At 39.9% G+C, this 19851-nt stretch overlaps 1 protein-coding gene across 2 annotated transcripts; it reads left to right on the top strand.

The window, feature by feature from the left end:
* The first annotated feature begins 2423 nt into the window (after positions 1–2423).
* sp3a (sp3a transcription factor) lies at positions 2424–19651 on the top strand. 2 transcript variants are annotated; one of them, XM_061792547.1, is made up of 7 exons: positions 2424–2809; positions 3125–3225; positions 8050–8145; positions 12978–14226; positions 15263–15449; positions 15538–15734; positions 18039–19651. In XM_061792547.1, exons 1-7 carry the CDS (start codon positions 2803–2805, stop codon positions 18329–18331), a joined length of 2130 nt encoding a protein of 709 aa, XP_061648531.1. In that variant the 5' UTR covers positions 2424–2802; the 3' UTR covers positions 18332–19651. The 2 variants fall into 2 exon arrangements, with proteins under 2 accessions (XP_061648531.1, XP_061648532.1); XM_061792548.1 differs by lacking the exon at positions 8050–8145 and having other exon boundaries at positions 2428–2809.
* The last annotated feature ends 200 nt before the right edge of the window (positions 19652–19851 follow it).

The following is a 19851-nucleotide window of genomic DNA, read 5'->3' as shown; positions in this document are numbered from 1 at the left end:
ATGATTTTGTGTTCAGGCAGCTTTTAGGATATCGGACTGGTCTCTTTAACTTTGAAGTACTTGCAAATTGTTTATAGCTTTCCAAAGTCTCCTGGAGTAAGACAGATATAGCTGAAAGGTTTTTTTTCTAAAGCTGTTGCCGATGGTTTGTGTTTACCTGACACTTGGATTGACAGTGGAGTGATTGGAAATATCCACCATTCACTGCTGTGTGCTCCTGAGTGCACGGAAAGTGCTTTTGTACTCTGGCTGTAATTGGCCAAGTTTGAATTGAAGGTTGAGAGAAATAGCCTCACTGCGGCAGTGCACTGAGGAACTGACACACCACAAAGAAAAACTCAGCAGAAGGGTCCTGATAGCATCACAGGCAGGCACAGAGCGGGCACAATAATATGCACGTGCTCATTCCATTGGATTCTCACAATGTTGTGTGCACAAGGGCTAAGAGGGGAGTTCATCTTTTCATGACTATGTTTGTCTATGCATGCATCCAACATTAAAATGGGAAATGTCTTATTCACAAGGAAATGGACCAAATGGTTTAATAAATTGTATCATGGCAGTTTATCCCTTAAAGCACAGGTGTCAAACTCAAGGCACATCATTTTATGTGGCCTGCGAAAGCAAATCATGTGCATCTGCTTCATATTTTTGCTAAAATCTGTTCCAAAACTCAAAATGGTCTTCACTTTTGTTGAGTGATTGCAAGCATTATTTTTTTGTTACCAAACCACGTTTTAAAATAAATTGAGTAAGTTACTTGCTTTGTATTTCAAAACTAATTATCCAACAATTTTTTGGTATATACTGTATGTAAGCGGCACGGTGGATGACTGGTTAGCACATCTGTCTCACAGTTCTGAGGTCCGGGGATCAAATCCAGTCTGCCCGTGCGGGTTTTTTTACCCTCCGGTTTCCTCCCACATTCCAAAGAACATACAAGGTAAGTTAATTGAAGACTCTATATTGGTGTGAATGTGGGTGTGAAGGGTTGTTTGTCTGTATGTGCCCTGCGATTGGCTGGTGACCAGTTCAGGGTGTACCCCGCCTCTCCCGCGAAGTCAGCTGAGATTGGCGCCAGCACAATAGTGACCCTAGTGAGGATAAGCAGTTCAGACAATGGATGGATGGATACTGTATGTAATAATACGTTGAGGCGATTATAGATTCATAAGGTTTCATTGTCATAACGCCCCTTAAGGGAAACCATAACTACAGTGTGGACTGCGACAAAAACGAGTTTGACACTCCTGCCGGAAAGTGTCCTGACCTACACAGCCAGCAGTGCTCATTACATTTGCCACTATGCTCCCTTAAACATATATCCTCATTTATAAATAGGTTTCAAGCGTCTAACTCATCATCATATTTTCATGGAATTTTTAATTGGATTGTTGCTGTTGCAAATAAAGTATATTTCATTTAAACTACAGAATATGTACATAGTTGCTTTTCAATTCCATGTCCCAGCCAATTGTATACTGCAGAGGTCACCTACCTTTTTGAAAATGAGAGCTACTTTTTGGTTATGGATTAATGTGAAGGGCTACCAGTTAGATTCACACTTCTGAAATGACAAATTTGCTCAGATTATATCTAATCATTTGCTATTATGAATAACTAATGACATTCATACATTAATACCCTGATCATGTTAATGATTTCTCAAAATAATGATCAGCAGTGATTTAATAAGGTAGGAAACATAAGTATCAATATGCAACACTTTATTTCCACAAATCTCTGGAAATGTACAATTTCAGATCATCACTTCTACAACATTCCTAGGAAATTACGATACAATCCCATCACTGGTGAGCTATTTTAAGAACAGGCCCACGGGCTGCTCATGTGGTCGTTGGGGCACCCAGGTTCCCGTGGGCACCATGTTGGTGACCTCGGTATTAGATCGTCTCCGCAACAAATAGGGGCAGGTGCTCTTATACGTGTGTTAAACACTGTTATATGTAACAATGAATGTAAAAAAAAAGTTTGTAAGCAATAAATAACTGCTTACAAACTTTTTGGGTTTTTCATGGGCGACTCATGTTGTGGGCACCAGGGTGACCCCTGCTATGCAGCCATGATTCCGAACCAGTATGAGGTCATCAGCTGTACTGGAGGAAAATGTCATTTTATTGGTCAGAAGATTATTTATTTACTACAAATAGCATATCTTCGTTCAACTATCTATGCCAGCAACGTATTGTGACAGGAAGAACAACTAAATGCTCTTCCATTAGATGACAGAAGAAGTTACATGTTAACCAGTGTACTGTCCACTTTTCGTGACGTTTTGTCTGGTGGTGTTAAGTGAGATGTATAAAATAAAATATGTGGCTTGGCTCAATAAAGTTTGCTTTTCTTACGTCTCTTACATTTTCCCATTTATTCCGTGTGTTTGAATATTACCTCTGTATCTCGTTTCTTTTCAAAATAACACGCACTCACTCTCAAGTTAACCATAACCGTAACGTAAAAGTGACAATACAGAACAAGAAAATCATCTGCCAAATAATGATTGATATGATCACTAGCAAATCAGATTACGATGTTAAAAAGTGTCACCCATTAAAATACAACATATGCGTAAAGGAGGGCGGAACTTCCTGTGTATGACGCCAACGCTCCAGTCAACAGTGCAGGCCCCACCCTTTGTGTTGCTCACAGCCAGTCAATCAAAATAGAACCAAATCTTGACAGTTATCACCTGTTTCTACGCGGCTGCCGTCAATACCAACTGCCGGCCATGTCGGCTTGGTTGTAACTGTCAAGATTTTCCGTTTAACGGCAAGTCACGCCATGACTGGTATGTAATTTTTCCATCCTATTCCTCATCCACGTAATGCTAACAGGCTAAATTAGCTTGCTAGCAGGCTAAATTAGCTTGCTAGCTTGGATACGGCTAATCAGCGACTAAGTTAGCAATTAGCCGCCGTGCTTGTCGCGTTTTCGACACACTTGAGAGTCAAACAAATTCCGCCGTACCATCTCAACGGATTTTTAAGCGCACGCAAACGAAATACTGTAAGCTGCTATGCCCTTGGTTTGAGGGATGAGGTTTGTTTAGCTACGGTTAGCTGTTTGTGTGTGTTCGAACTCTTGTGTGTGTTGTCCTTCACAGCGCCAGAACAGCCGCTAAAAGCAGATGAAATGGCCGCTTCTTTGGACGTGAACAGCAGCCAGAGCAACTTTTTGCAACACGAAGACGGCACGGGCAATCGGGTAAGAGTTTCTTGCAGTACATGCGTGTAGCCAGCGGCTCTCGATTTGAAAGTTGGGAGGGGTTTTGAACCCCTCAAGACAGGCAAGCCTTCCTCTCAAGCGGTGGGAAAAAAAATAATCCAAAAAAATCCCGCCTTCTTTCTCGGCTCCGGGCGAAGAGACCGCCTGAAATTCTCGACCAGATGTAAATTTAAACGTGAATGATGTCTGAGGGGCTCAACAGAAGCAAGTCATTTCCTATCTACTCAAAATATATATCTTTTGTGTCACGTCACTTTTGTTTACAGCGGTGCCTTGCGTTACTAGTTTAATTCGTTCCCTGACCACGCTCTTAAAACAAAACACTTAACCTCAAATCATCTTTCCCCATTTAAATGAATGAAAATGTTATTAATTCGTTCCAGCACCCCAAATTTGTTTTTTGTTTTGTTTTTTTAATAAGCAAAAATGATCATCAATAGCAGTGCACTTTATATATATAAACACACAGAGTAATAACATAGAATGTAAAACATTAAACAGTTTTTGCATCATGAGCTACAGGTACATCTCAATGAATTAGAATATGGTAGAATAGTTCGTTTATTTTGTATTCATACATGATAGAGATTCATGAAACACAGGGAAATCCTTTTTACAGGGCAAATTTCTGCCTAATTTCTACAATAAAAATAAGGATTCACGATGGTTTTTTTTTCAAGGCGATACCGATAGCTTCCTGCTTCTCAAGACCGATATGATAACCAATCACTTATTCATATTTTTAACTGCAGTTTGTGCACACTTGGAGGAAAGAAATACTCAAATTTGTCCTCACCAAATATGACATCACTATTAAAACAAATTTCAAAAACACATCTGTTTCTAGAATGGCATGTTTTTTTCTTTAAAGAAAATACCTTGTTTTGAATGTAAACTTTATCTGTAGTTAAGTGCAAATAAAACATGAATGTCATATGGCATGTGCATACAAATGAGCACACAATAGACATAGACCTATGACTGAACATGCAGGTGCATGAAATGCACAACAGCATTGATCACCTTCTAGATATGGCACTACATGGTCAGACCTAGGAAGCTAACAGGGCTAACATCACACGTCCATAAAACAGTAGTGAAGCTTATGTCCTTATTTGAATCTATCAATGTACGCAAGAGTGCTGCAATCATGCCGTATTTTGCTGGTAAATATAACAACCGAAAAATAGCGACCCCTCGGAAGTACAAACCATGGCTCCGAGTGGTTTATTAGCCGACAAAAGCCAGTGTCCTCAACAATCGTAAAGGTTTGGTCGTTAGGCGGCATCATTTCCATGATGAAATCACATCGTTTTATCCATCGGGTCATCTTTGGCAAGGTTCTGTATTCGTGGCTGGCTTTGGGGCAGTAGCAGCGCAGGCATCTTCGTAACCTTTGAAAACACTGACTGTCGTAGCGATGACGACGTTTTAAGTGGCTGATAAGGTTTGATGTGTTGAAGCTCGATAATTTGTTCCCTCCTCGTGGAATGTTTGCAGAACATTTGCTGCAAATAGCAAGCAAAATGTCTTCCTTTGAAACGCTTAACAAAGCCCACACGTTCAATGCCATGTTTACCGGGCACTCCCTCTCAGTCAATGCACGTTTGCGATTGGCTGTATTCAGTAGAAAGAAGTGTTTGATTTGTTCACCCAGACATCTCAGCCCAATGCACGATTACAATTGGCTGTATTCAATAGAAAGCGTGCTTGATTTGTTCACCCAGACATACTGACAACAAAGTATGAATCTCAATTCATTGGACTTTCCTTTTCATTCTTGGATTTTTTTAAATTTTTTTATTGGAGCTATTTAAAATGTTGTTGGATTCATCAATATAATGTCATAAGTCCTCAAATCGGCCCAATAATTATCAGACAGATAATTATGCATCCCTATCCCTGAACTGGTCCCCAGCCAACCAGTATTTACTGCTTTATCAATTGAATAAATATAAATATTAAAATTTATTTACTGTTGAGAGGCTGAAATTCTGAGGGTTTGGACAATTTTATGTTAAACAAGGTCTTCAAATGATTAAGCGTTTTATAAAAAATCATTATCGATTCATTTGATAATCGATTACTTGTCGATTAATTGTTGCACTTTTACTTTTGACACTTCTAATTTATTGAGACTTAACTGTAATGCTGCATCCAGTGCAGATAAACAAAATAGAATAGACTTCTACTGTATTACTACCCTCAGTAAGTTGCCTCAATATTAGTCATTGTTTGTGGAGGATGAAGAATGCAGTGCCGTGACATACTATTGGACTCCTTCTCAAATTCTTATATTTTTGCAGCACTTTCCCACTTTTAGTTTCAGATCATCAAACAAATATAAATATCAGACAAATACTGTATAACCCAAGTTAATTTAAAATTCTGTTTTTGAATGGTGATTTAATTTATTAAGGAAAAAAACTATTCTAAGTTACCGGACCCTGTGCGAAAAAGTAATGTGCCCCTAAACCTAATAACTGGTTGGGCCATCTGCAGCAGCAACAACTGAAATCAAGCATTTTCTATAACTGCCGATGAGTCTTTCACATCTCTGTGGAGAATATTTGCCCCACTCTTTCTTGAAAATTATTTTGAGTTCAGCAAAAATTTAGGGTTTTTGAGCATGAACGGCCTTTATAAGGTCATGCAACTGCATTTCAATCAGATTTAAGTCTGGAATTTGAGTAGGCCACTCCAAAACCTTAATTTTGTTGTTTTAAGCCATTCGGAAGTTGACTTGCTGGTGTGTTTTGGGTCGTTATCCTGCTGCAGAACCCAAGTGAGCTTCAGCTTGAGGTTACAAACTGATGGCTGAACATTCTCCAGGATAGTCAGTTAAGAGCAGAATTCATGCTTTCGTCTCTCATAGCAAGTTGTCCAGACCCTGAAGGACCGAAGCAGTCCAAGACCATCACACTACCACCACCATGTTTGACAGTTGGTATGATGATCTTTTTCTGAAATGCTGTGCTACTTTTACGCCAGATGTAACGAGAGAGACGCCTTTGAAAAAGCTCAACTTTTATCTTGTCAGTCCATATAATATTCTCCCAAAAGTCTTGGGAATCATTCAGATGTCTTTTTTTTTTGGGGGGGGGGGGGGGGGGGGGTGGCGAGGAAAAGTAAGACGAGCCTTTATGTTCTTTTTGGTCAGCAGTGGTTTTTGGCTTGGAACTCTACCATGGATGCTATTTTTGCCCAGTCTCTTCCTTATTGTTGTGTCATGAACACTCATTGACCTTAACTGAGGCAAGGAAGGCCTGTAGTTCTTTAGAAGTTGACCTGAGTTCCTTTGTGGCCTCTTGGATGACTCATTGCTGTTTTCTTGCGGCAAACTTCAGAGGCTGGCCACTCCTGGGAAGGTTCACCAGTGTTCCATGTTTTCTCCATGTGAGGATAATGGCTCTCCCTATTGTTCGCTGAAGTCCTGAATCAGAATCATCTTTATTTGCCAAGTATGTCCAAAAAAAAAAAAAAAGGAATTTTTCTCCGGTGATTGGAGCCGCACTAGTACGACAACAGACAGTCAATGACACAGAACACTTTTGAGACATAAAGACATTGACAAAAGAAAAAACAGTCACTGAGCAATAAACGTTTGCTAGTTATCTGGTAATGCTGGTACATTTTAGATGTCAATTACTTTCGCAACTATTCAGAAATTTCTTTGGATCTTGTCATTTTGTTGTAGCTTTTTTAAATCTTTTGTCCGACTTGATTTTGTCGGCACAGATTCTGTTTAGGTGATTTCTTGTTTGAACAGGTTTGGAGGTAATTAGGTTTGATCAGTGAAAATTAACCAACAGTTGCGATGAGCTACATTTAATTCAGAATTTAACAAGAGGGGTAATTACTTTTTCACACAGGGCCAGGTAACTTTGAATATTTTCTTTCTTAATAAATGAAATTACCATTTAAAACCAGTTTATGTTCACTTGGGTTATATTTGTCTGATATTTACATCTGTTTGCTTTTAAACAAAGTGTGGAAACTATGCAAAAGAATTTGAGAAGGGGGGCCAATAATTTTTCGCGGCGTTTTCTCCGGGCACTCCAGTTTCCTCGCACATCCCAAAAACATGCATGGTAGGTTAATTGACAACTCTAAAATCCCCGTAGGTGTGAATGTGAGTGCAAATGGTTGTTTGTTTATATGTGCCCTGCGATTGGCTGGAAACCAGTTCAGGGTGTACCCCGCCTCCTGCCCGATGATAGCTGGGATAGGCTCCAGCACGCCCGCGACCCTAGGGAGGAGAAGCGGCTCAGAAAATGGATGGATGTATATGCCTGCGACTATTTTTGTTATCTGTTTACATGTGTTGTTTAACATATGCGTTAAAATATCTGTTGCTTAAATGGTTTCTAAAATTGTGATTATCAATGGCATTTTCCATTCATGTTAGCATTAAGTTAGCCAGCCGCCCTCAAACAAGCAAACTATATTGCGTTTGCTTGTTCTAAATACATAGCGTGTTATTCTCTTTGCTTTATTTTTGTATGACATTGAACTTCAACTGGAAATATCAATACACTGCTTGAAGCCTATTTTTTGATTAAATATTCCCTATTTGCCAAACTGATGCTTAAGGTGGACTCAGTTGAATTGAGCTTACTGCCGCCGTAAAGCGCTCGTATCTCAAGTTTCCACTCACAAGTCAAAGCAAATATTCGGGCGAATGATGGCTCACATCTTTAAAAACTCCTAAGTCGGGTCGCTCGTATCTCAAGGCACCACTGTATTTGGCCTACACTAATGGCCACTCAATTTCTCCCCCTTAAACTTGCACATGGTGGGTAGGATATTGAGTCGTCGTCCCTTGACCTGCTTGCAACCACCTGCACTAAGGTTGGCTCACCGGCATCAGAGGTGGACAGAGGTGATGCCGCCGGTGTGGTAAGTCGCCACCTCTGGTAGATCTTTTAGAATTATAAGCATCAGATCATGCGTCTTCCATCATAAGGCAGTTTTCCAGCACAGGCACAAGCTCCTTGGACATTTTGTTACCTGTCCAATACGCAAGCTCTCCAGGGTGATTGAAAAGTAACTGCCGTACTTTAAAATCATCATTTTTGGAATTTTTTAGGTAATGTATGAGAATTTAATTTGTCATGTATTCATCCATTTTTTTTAACCATTTATCCTCACTAGGGTCGTGGGTGAGCTGGAGCCTTTCCCAGTTGACTTTGGGCAAGAGGCAGGGAAGACCCTGAACTGTTCGCTAGCATGGCACATGCAGACAAACAACCATTCACACTGACATTAACACAGACAATTTCGTTTTCAGTTAACCTAATAAACATGTTCTTAGAATGTGGGAGAATGCTGGAGCACCCAGAGAAAACCCACACAAGCACAGAGACAAAATGCAAACTCCACACAGGGAGGTTGAAGCCCTGATTTGAACCCATATTGTAAGCAGTGGAGGACTAGTTAACACACACCGCCTCACAGCTGTGAGGTTGAGGTCTCACCCAACGTTAACTGAGATAGGCTCCAGCTCAGCTCACCTGCAACACTAATGAAGAGAAGTGCTAGAGAGAATGGATGTTTGTCTTGTGGAATGACTTCGGATTGGATCGACGCAAGATGAAATCTGGCCAGTTATCAGTGCTTGGTAGAATGTTGAAGATTTGATTTTCATGCAAGCTGGCGCATTAGCACATTTTGCTTTACAGGGCTCTAGGGTGCCACCCATTTGGGTGCACATACGCCCTTTCAGCGGTGTGCCTAAAAATTATTAATTAACAAGAGGTCGCACTGGTGCCACCTAGCCGTTCCAGGGCGGAAAAAAGTCTCCTGTGATTTCGGCCACAAACGAAACAGCTCTTTAAGATCATTTTATTCATAGAAGCCCCTCTCCCTCCCCCCACCCTGCCTTCTCCCTGGCACCGTGGAGCGGACAGCGGGAGCACAAGCAGTGCTGCAGGTGTACAGTGTATGCATGTCATTGGTCATTTCACTTGGTACAGGAGGGGTGGCAATTCAACACAGTGCGCACAGGAAGAGTTGAGAGGAGGGAGAGAAATTAAAGAGTACAAGGATCGACTCACGAACGAATGTAAGGAATGTTCTCGTTAAGAAAATGTGACAGCAAGAAAAGAAGCAAAATATGGACACATTTTGAATTGAATGATAATTCAAATTAGGCGGCCTTTAGAGTCTGCAAAAAATATATATCTGCTGCCTCCACAAATAACCTACCCAGGCATATGAGGACTGTCCGCAGTGCAGTGGGAACAAAAAAGACGGGCAATTGAACCTTAATTTATAAAAGTCCCGGTGTTTCTGCTGGAGTTGGTTGATGAACACTGCAATAATATGGGTACGGAAAGAATTCAGACCCCTCAAAATTTTCACTCTTTGCTATATTGGAGCCATTTGATAAAATCATTTAAGTTTTTTTTTTTTTCCCCTCAATGTACACACAGCACCCCATATTGGCAGAAAAAAACAGAATTGTTGACATTTTTGCAGATTTATTAAAAAAGAAAAACTGAAAGCCATAAGTATTCAGACCCTCTGCTGTGACACTCATATTTAACTGTTCATTTCTTCTGATCATCCTTGAGATGGTTCTACACCTTCGTTGGAGTCCAGCTGTGTTTGATTATACTGATTGGACTGTGTCAGCTCACAGTGCATGTCAGAACAAATGAGAATTATGAGGTGAAAGGAACTGCCTGAAGAGCTCAGAGACAGAATTGTGGCAAGGCACAGATCTGGCCAAGGTTACAAAAAGAATTCTGCTGCACTTAAGGTTCCTAAGAGCACAGTGGTCTCCATAATCCTTAAATGGAAGACGTTTGGGATGACCAGAACCTTTTCGAGAGCTGGCAGTCCGGCCAAACTGAGCAATTAGGGGAGAAGAGCCTTGGTGAGAGAGGTAAAGAAGAACCCAGAGATCACTGTGGCTGAGCTCCAGAGATGCATTCGGGAGATGGGAGAAAGTTCTAGAAAGTCAACCATCATGTTTTTTTACATTACTAATTCATTTGACCTCGTTAATTGCTCTTAAAAAGGATATATAGTACTGTGCTTTAATATCATTATATCAGCAGCATACAAAAATAAATGATACAACAGTACTTAAATTAAGCTCTCATTTCATTATATCAGCAGTATAAAAAAATTATACTATTGTTTATCAAGATAGTTTTTGGGAAAATATGTCATCCTAAAAAATTTTGTTATATTGACAGGCCAAGGTTAGTGTCCTCGGCCCATCAGATTTAAAGTGGAAATAGCTAGGGATGATAAGATGGAAAGGATGATTGACTTCTTCTTCGAGAAGAATGTTAAGTTAACCCTCTGATGCATGAATTATGAAAGCCTTGGTCAATATTTTTTCTGGTGTTTTTAATTCTTCTCAGGACATGGGAAAAAAAAAGTTCGACTTTTTCAAATTTTTTATTTTTACTTTTTTTTTTTTTTTTTTTTTAAATTTTTTTTTTAAATATAATTTTTTTTCATAAAGTTACAGACATGTTCAATCCAGTGGTCTACAGGACCAAAGGACCGCTATGCACCAGAGGGTTAATGGCCGCTAAGTTAAAGTCCTAACAAACGCTCTAACACGGAGCACGAAAAGCATCAAAACTTTTCAGTAAGTCACCCGTCTTGTAGATTTCTCCTTCAAATAAAGACATTCATGTTAACCAGTTTGTTAGTTAATCATTTACCAGTCAATAATGCCTAAAAAGACAGGCAGCTATTGCTTTTTTTTTGTTTTGTTTTTTTATATAAAAAGTGTGACCCTGTAAAACTGCAGCGTTAAATGCGATGCGGTCGAAAAATTGGGTACACCCAAGAAAAAAAAAAGTTGGGCGCACTAGTGCAAAAAAGTTAGCCTGGAGCCCTGCTTTTGTTGTGCGTGAATGGCTGAAAGCCCACTTCTCTGGGACCTGAATAGGTTGTCGTGGTCTGTCTTGTCAGTGGTCAGCCTGGTGTCCTGTCTTAAAATCCTGTGACTTTTTGGGGGGGAGTTGGTTAAAGGAGCAAGTCTGCTGTAACAACCCAAAGACTTTGGAAGAACTTGAAGGAAGAATACGAGAAGTTATGGATTACATCCCACAAGAGGTCCTGGTTAAGTAATTTAGTGTGAGTCCTCGGTGGCTCAAGAAACTGGTAGTGAATTCTGGTGCCCATATCAAATCATATCATGCTAAACGCTAACTTTCCATTTCTTGTATTAAATAAACTATAATACAGCAAACAATAAAATTGAGAGGGGAAAAACATAGAAAAAATAATATACATTTTAAAATTGGGAGTTACTTTTCAGTCGCCCTGTACAAAGTTAACAATACCCAGTTTTGACTGACTACCAGAGAGAATTTAGGTACACCTGGATCTGTTTTGAATTTTGCTGGTCTACCTCAATGTTGTTATGGACAGTGAATGTATATGGGTGTTTACATAATGTAACCCTTTAAATCCCCCCTCATTGGTAATTTAGGGAATTTACACCACACTCTTAAGCCAGTTAAAAGATGGGTCTAAACCTCATTAAAGCAGTCTGGAGGTCCTGCAGTGGAAGGCTGCCTGTCACTGATCTTAAGTCCATTTGTTATGGCAGAGTAGCAAACCTTGCAATTAAATGGATCGCTGTTGCATTTTGGCAAAACTATGATTGACACCTGTTTTCATATGTACAATGTAGGGGTTGCAGAAGTCGACGTTGACTAGTTGCTTGTGATGTCATTATTATTTTAATTTTTGTAAAGTACTATCATTTAAAAAAATGAAAGGAAATGTAAAAAAAAAAAAAAAAAGAAAGAAAGCAGACAATGTACAGCTCATACACCAAATTTACTTTTTTCCAGAGAATTGTTACTGCCGTGTTAGTCGGAATGGAATGTGTAACCGTATCATATGAGCAGTTAAATTCTGTGTATGTAGCCTTTTTTCCCCTTTTTTGTTCCCATCAATAATGCAGTGCATTATTTCTTACTACCACTGCTGCTTCTTACCACACTCACATGATTGACACCTCAGTTTGAGTTATTGATGTTGAAGTGGACAACACACCTGGCGATGAATGAAGTCACAGCATACTAACAATGCAACTGTTTAAAGGCATACGGTATTAGTTTCATGTCAGTCTTTGGTGTTGATATCCACTCATCGTCATGTGATAACTTATTTATCCATCCACCACATTGATAGGACTTATCATGGACTTACAACAGACTGATAAGTCAGAATTGTGTAAAGATGTGATTCATCCAGAGCTGTACATTCTCTTAGATCTAAGGGAACAAAATCTATTATGATCATACATGATTATGACACATTTTAACCTTACTTAATGATTTAATTTGACAGGCATAAGCTTGATTTGCTTCTTAACATTATTATTTTTCCCTATTACATTTTCTGCCAAAAGCTAATGTAGATAAATCATGGTTTGACATCACATCTTCTGACCCTTGCATGTGACAGTTTTTTTCTCAAGTACTTCATTTGCATTCTCACCCATATTTAAAGGGAACATCTCTGAATTCCTTACCAATCATAAAATTGCCAGATTGATGCATTCAAATTTGTAGACAGGAGGTTGCACACAAAACAACCGAGATGCTTGTTGATAAGGCATCCTTGCTCAAGACCGCAATAATCTGCCTGTTTGAAAATCTTACACCGAAGCCATAATTTGCCTGTGATGCACAAATCATGTAGGTTATATTGCTTTTCATGTGTGTAATAATCATCATTTTCTCTCTTAGACTACAGATGAGACATCTGCTCATCTTACTGTGTCTGATAAATGGGAGCTATTGGCCCCCACCACAGCTGCAAAGGATGACCCCGGGATGATACAGATCCAAGGCCAAGGAATATTAACACCAAATGGACAGTACGTACTTCCTCTCCAGAGTTTGCAGAGTCAGCCGATTTTTGTGTCATCAGGAAGCGACACTGCCTCTGTCAATTCAGTGCCTAACATTCAGTACCAAGTAATTCCTCAGATTCAGACTGCAGATGGACAGCTGAGCTTCACCACCACTGGCATGGAAGGAGCAACTCTGAGTCAGGATGCGGCGGGACAGATTCAGATCTTGCCTGATGGTAGCCAGGGTCTCTGTGTGACATCCACTGCAAACATCCTTACAAACAACCAGAGCCTCATATCACAGACTGGGAATATCCAGCAGATCCAGGGGATTTCTATTGGCAGCTCCGCATTCAACAACCAGGGTCAGGTTGTTACAAATGTGCCTGTGGGTTTGCCAGGGAACATTACTTTTGTTCCTATTAACAGCATAGACCTGGACGCACTAGGCCTATCTGGAGCCCAGACTATAGCGACAGGCGTCACCGCTGATGGCCAGCTAATCATGGCGAACCAACCGGGGAGTGGCTCCGGACGTCAAGAGAAGACCGATGATCCCCTCTCACAAACACTACCAGTAAATGATGCCAACGCTGAGCTTTTTGTGCCAACGTCTTCCTCCCAGCTACACAACCCGACCAGTGAAGCGAGTCTCCTGACCCACGCCGCCTCGTTATCAAGCGTGGCTACACAACAGTCTGACTCGACCACTGCCCTCCAGCAGGGCTTCATCCAACAGACTCAAGAGCAGAACATCCAGACGACATCTGCTCAGCCCATCGTCCAGCTGCAGCAGGTGCCGCTGCAGACCACCAACGGGCAGGTGGTCCAGTCAGTAGCTACAGGCAGCCAGGGTGTGCAAAACCTGCAGCTGATCAACCCTGGGACCTTCATCATCCAAGCCCAGACGGTGACCCCGTCAGGCCAGATACAGTGGCAGACCTTCCAGGTGCAAGGTGTGCAGAACCTGCAAAACCTTCAGCTTCCCACCACTGTCCCTCAGCAGATTACCCTGGCTCCAGTCCAGACACTCTCACTGGGTTCCAGTCCAGTCAGTGTCAACTCTGGGCAGATCCCCAACCTGCAAACAGTGACAGTCAACTCAGTGGCACAACAGGAAGGAAATGCCGACCTGCCTGGAGGTACACTTTTTATTGCATGCATTATGTATTATACTTTATTATTGTAAAACAATCTCCAGTGTACTCATTTAAGTATTAATTTACAAAACTGTCACTATGGGGTGGAATCCTTGCATCTTCCAAACCACTACTTTTCAGAAAATCACAAAAACACACTCTCTTGCTTGAGTTACCAAACACTTCATCATTCAAGTTGTTATTGTACCTTATATTACTATCATATACTGTCGTTCAAGTTGTTGTTGTACCGACATTAGCACAACACCACCCCATAATCATGTTCAATGACTGGTATAATTCACATAAAAATTGCTGATTATTGCGTTGCATTGATTAGAATGTTATACACATCGCACTCGCCAGCCGTGCACATCAGTCCTTGACAAGAAAAAAAGGGTTTAATACTCTACAACGAATGTTGGTTACGTCATCTTCCCAAACACTATTGCAAAGGTTTAGCTGCTGAGTGATGCAATTATATAAAGATGAGGTGACTAGACAGTGCAATAGGCAGAATTTAATCATGCAAACTTACCTTGGTGACTGACTGGCTTTGTTCTGCTTCAAAAGATTAAAGCGATCTATTTTTAAAAAAACAATACATAGACTTTCAATCTTGAAGTGACATAATGCCATGAGGCTCCCGCAGAGTCAACATGAGGTGGAGTTATGACACTTCTCAATTGAAGAGTCCAATAGAGTTGATAGATTTGCTCTCAAGCTATTTTCAACACTTTAGGTTGGTTAATTTTGTAAAAATAACTGACCATGTGGGGACTGACCAAAAAATATTAAATTGACCATGTTTGGACATTCAAGGTTGCCGCCTGACTGCGACGACATGCTTATTATTATGGTTGAAGATTGCAATGTACCCTATCATACTGTAAGCTGTTATGATTTTTAAATTTTTTTTATTTAGCTAGGTCAAACTAGTTCTACTTTTTAAGTTAAGAAAAAAAATATTTTATGATGTCATTTTAAGACATTTCAAGATACAGCGATGTCACAATTGTGGCTTTTCTGCACTCTACAGAAATCCGGATAAAGCAGGAGCCGGACTCTGGAGACTGGCAGCTAAGCTCTGATTCTACCCTAAACACCAGCGATCTGTCCCACCTTCAGGTCAGGCTGGTGGAGGACGACGAGTATATAGGCCTGGGAGGCAAGAGGCTGCGTAGGGTGGCGTGCACTTGCCCCAACTGTAAAGAGTCTGGTGGGAGGTGCGATCCCTTGTCCAGTTCCTAAACTGCACCGCCGTTTCGTAAGTAAATATTCTGGATTCTCATTTTGCCGGGCTGTGTTCCTCAGGGGCGCTGGCGTGGGGAAGAAAAAGCAACACATCTGCCACATCACAGGTTGTGGAAAAGTGTACGGAAAGACGTCACACCTGCGAGCACACCTGAGGTGGCATTCCGGGGAGCGACCTTTTGTCTGCACCTGGATGTACTGCGGGAAGAGGTTCACGCGCAGTGATGAACTGCAGAGACATAGGAGAACACACACAGGTGCCCCACTCAATCAGTCTAATGGCTTCATTTGTAGGCTGGAATTTTTCAGCAAAGTATTTGTTTGAACTCCCAATTTGTACACACACCTACAAAAAAAAACTTTAAGTAAGGTACCGCTGTATTAGTTATGGGGAAATTTTATTCCAGATCTGGGCAAATAAGAGGTCGGCCTTCCTGTGTGGAGTTTGCATGCTCTCCCCATGCTTCTGTGTTTTTTTTCTGGGACTCCCTCTTCCTCCCCCATTCCATAAAAATTGCGTGAGGTAGGAATGTCCCAATCCGATCACGTGATGAAAAATCGGGGTCGATCATGCGATTTTCAGCTGATCAAGATTGGCTTTTATTCATTTTCTGACATTTTAAATGTCAAAAAGTGACAAAATAATTCAAAGGTACAAAGATATTGCCAAATGGAACGGTAATAGCTTCATTTTATATTACACATTGTAACTTTTTTTGTTTTTGTTTTGTTAGTGCGTGTGAAAGAGTCATCCTTGATTCTATTGGCCCGTTGCACTACACGGACCGCCCACCCTCACCGCAAGTTGAAATACACTGTATTTCTAAATAAATCTGCAAAGCCTAATATAAAGTCACATCGCTTAATGGTGTCGTCAGAGTCGAGAGAATGTCAGACAGGTTAGCAATTGTGACACATTCAAACGACTTCAAATTAAAATTTAACAAGTGTGAATTATTTTGTGACAAGCAAGCTTGTGGTCATAAATCAATAGTTATCTTTTGATGAGCATTGTCACGCACTTGACATATCCCAACAACTCTGTAGCTGCATGGACGGTCATTATAGCTTTTAAGACGCACGCTAAAATAAGATAAAGCGCAATCCCCCATACTATGTTAAAATTTATATGCCAGGGCCAAAACACATTGTGAGTAGTTCAATATGTGGACTGTATCATCAAATTTAGAGCAAAAAGATAGACCGTGTGTAAGGTCTATGTGTGTGTGTGTATAGCCATCCATCCATTTTCTGAGCCGCTTCTCCTCACTAGGGTCGCGGGCGTGCTGGAGCCTATCCTAGCTATCATCGGGCAGGAGGCGGGGTACACCCTGAACTGGTTGCCAGCCAATCGCAGGCCACATACAAACAAACAACCATTTTCACACACATTCACACCTACGGGCAATTTAGAGTCTCCAATTAATGCATGTTTTTGGGATGTGGGAGGAAACCGGAGTGCCTGAAGAAAACCCACACAGGCACGGGGAGAACATGCAAGCTCCACAAAGGTGGGGCCTGGGATTGAACCCGGGTCCTCAGAACTGTGAGGCTGACGCTCTAACACATATATATATATATATATATATATACAATGTATATATATGTATACGTATATATATATGTGTATATATATATATATATATATATATATATATATACATATATATATATGTATATATATATATATATATATGTGTATATATATATATATATATATACGTATATATGTATGTATATACGTACGTATATATGTATGTATATACGTACGTATATATGTATGTATATACGTACGTATATATGTATGTATATACGTACGTATATATGTATGTATATATACGTATATATGTATGTATATATATATATATATATATATGTATATATATATATACGTATATATATATATATATATATATATATATATATATATATATATATATATATAGACACACACAATATATATATACATAGATACATATATACATACATACATACATAGATACATACATACAATGTGTATATATATATATATACATACATACATACAATGTGTGTATATATATATATATATATATATATATACACATACTAGCATGCATGCTTTTGGGATGTGCGAGGAAACCGGAGTGCCCGGAGAAAACCCACACAGGGACGTGGAGAACTGTGAGGCAGATGCTCTAACCAGTCCTGCACCATGCTGCCAGTCCCCTCAACCTTTACACCATTTTAAATGCCTCATTGAAATGTCTGTTATTCTAGTAAGCTTTTCCTGAGTGTTTTTGTTTTCAAGCAGAAGCCTCAAGGTTGTGTGCTAACACTGACTGTTTTGTTGAACAGTGTGCACTTCAGTTGTTTAAAAAAAATATATATATTTAAAAAAAACAAATTTCATATTGTACAGATTATAGGTCACATTAATGGTGGAAAAAGTTTAATTTTTTTTAATGTAGCAAATTCCTGGCATTTGAACATGGCTGTGTAGACCTTTTTATATCCACTGTATTTCTCCTGATATGTGACCAGCAGACCTTTCTAAGCTTCAACATCTATTGTTTTGCCAGGCGAGAAGAAGTTTGTGTGCCCTGAATGTTCCAAGCGCTTCATGAGGAGTGACCACCTGGCCAAGCACATCAAAACTCACCAGAACAAAAAAGGTGTGAATTCTGGCAGCGCCATGGTGACGTCCGTGGAGTCTGCAGGGTCCTCGGACAGCCTCATCACCACGCCAGGCGGGACCACCCTCATCCTCACCAACATCCAGCAGGGCTCCAACAATGCCCAGGACATCCTGGCCAATGCAGAGATCCCCCTGCAGCTCGTCACCACCTTAGCAGCCAGCGAAATCATTGAGTGATTGACGTGCCCCCCACAAACTCACGTGATACGGTTCTCGTATACTCCTATCTGCGTTTTTATTCCATTTTTGAAGAAGAAAAAAATTATTATATATATTTTACCATTGAAAGAGAAAGTCTTGTCCACTCTGCTATGAAGTGGAGGTAAGGATAGAAAAAGACATTGCAGTAATTACACAAGGAAATGCCTTATTTTGTACAATATAGTGTAGTTGTAGGTATAGGGTGTCCTCAATCAATTTTGTTAATGTTTTTCAGCCTTTTCTTACCTTAACCTTATGCCCTTGTTACCCTTTCTCTTTGATCCAAGACAAAGTTTCGCCTCCAAGTAAATTCTATCCTGTTTAATTACTGTCTTTGATGCAAATGTATTTATGTTTTTATTTTTTTATTTTTTTTTTCTCATTTTCTTTGTGGTGCATTTTGCCACAGTCAGCGTGCTTCCAATTTAGCAAATCTCGCACTGCAATTTTTGGGTGGAAACAATCAATTTTTTTCCAATTTCACTTCAACAGGACCAACACGTCAATAGATCATTTGGTATTTTTCACTAAACATATTTATGTTGGAAACATAATATTGTGTTTACAACTAAAGGCAACTCTTTTAAATGGGTAATTGTGAGAAATTGCATTTTTGTAAAGACTTGGTTGAGGCCCTTTTTTTTTTTTTTTTTTTTTTTTTTTTCCCCCCCCCCCCCTCAAAGCTGTTTTTGGTGATAGTTGCCAAATTTGCCTAAAAACTCAGGGTGAGTTGTGACTGCATGACAAGTTGAGAAAATATCCCCTGTATTGTCTCATTTTTTGGGACGATTTTTTTCAGATGGACCAAAAGCTCAGAAGAATGTTGGCACTGCTATTATACCTGCTCTCATTAAGTTATTAGCCATGACATTTTTTTTCCCATTTGGCAACGACCCTTGTTTCTTTTACCCAATCATCTCAGCTGTGCAATTCACAATCAGTCCAATTTAAGTGTTAATGTCATTTTAAAGGTGGTACTTTGAATTTTGAACTGCACTGTCCTCTTGTAATGAATCGTCTGCATCCATGTCAGCAAATCTGTATTTGTATAGATTTTTATATAAAGTGTGTTGCATTACCATTTTAAATGTTCTTATTTCTGCCCCCAACATCTAAAGGAATACATGAAATGTTGAGTTATTACTTTTATATATATATATATATATACACATTGTCCTCTTCAACTGACACAAACGGTTCCTTGTGTACTAAGAATTGCAGTTTTTACTTGTTTAGAACTGTACCAAAAAAAAAACTGTATAATGTCATTATAAACATTTCTGTTACACTCTTGAATTTCCATGATTTTCTTTGTGTGTTTGGGTGTGTCAAAAGTGAAGTGTCATTTTCAACCGACTTGAAAGTTTCCTTGTACTGTACTATTTGTTGCTGAGGGTTTCATTCTCACCTCTTCAGCCTCCTCTCCAACAGCATGGTCCAGCAGATGTCACTACAGCCGAGGGAGCGACACAGAAGCCCAGTTGACCCTTTGACCT

Source organism: Phyllopteryx taeniolatus, chromosome 12 (assembly GCF_024500385.1).
Source record: "Phyllopteryx taeniolatus isolate TA_2022b chromosome 12, UOR_Ptae_1.2, whole genome shotgun sequence".
NCBI classification, from domain to species: Eukaryota; Metazoa; Chordata; class Actinopteri; order Syngnathiformes; family Syngnathidae; genus Phyllopteryx; species Phyllopteryx taeniolatus.
Note: the sequence above shows the minus strand (reverse complement) of the source record. Positions and strands in the feature narration are given on the sequence as shown.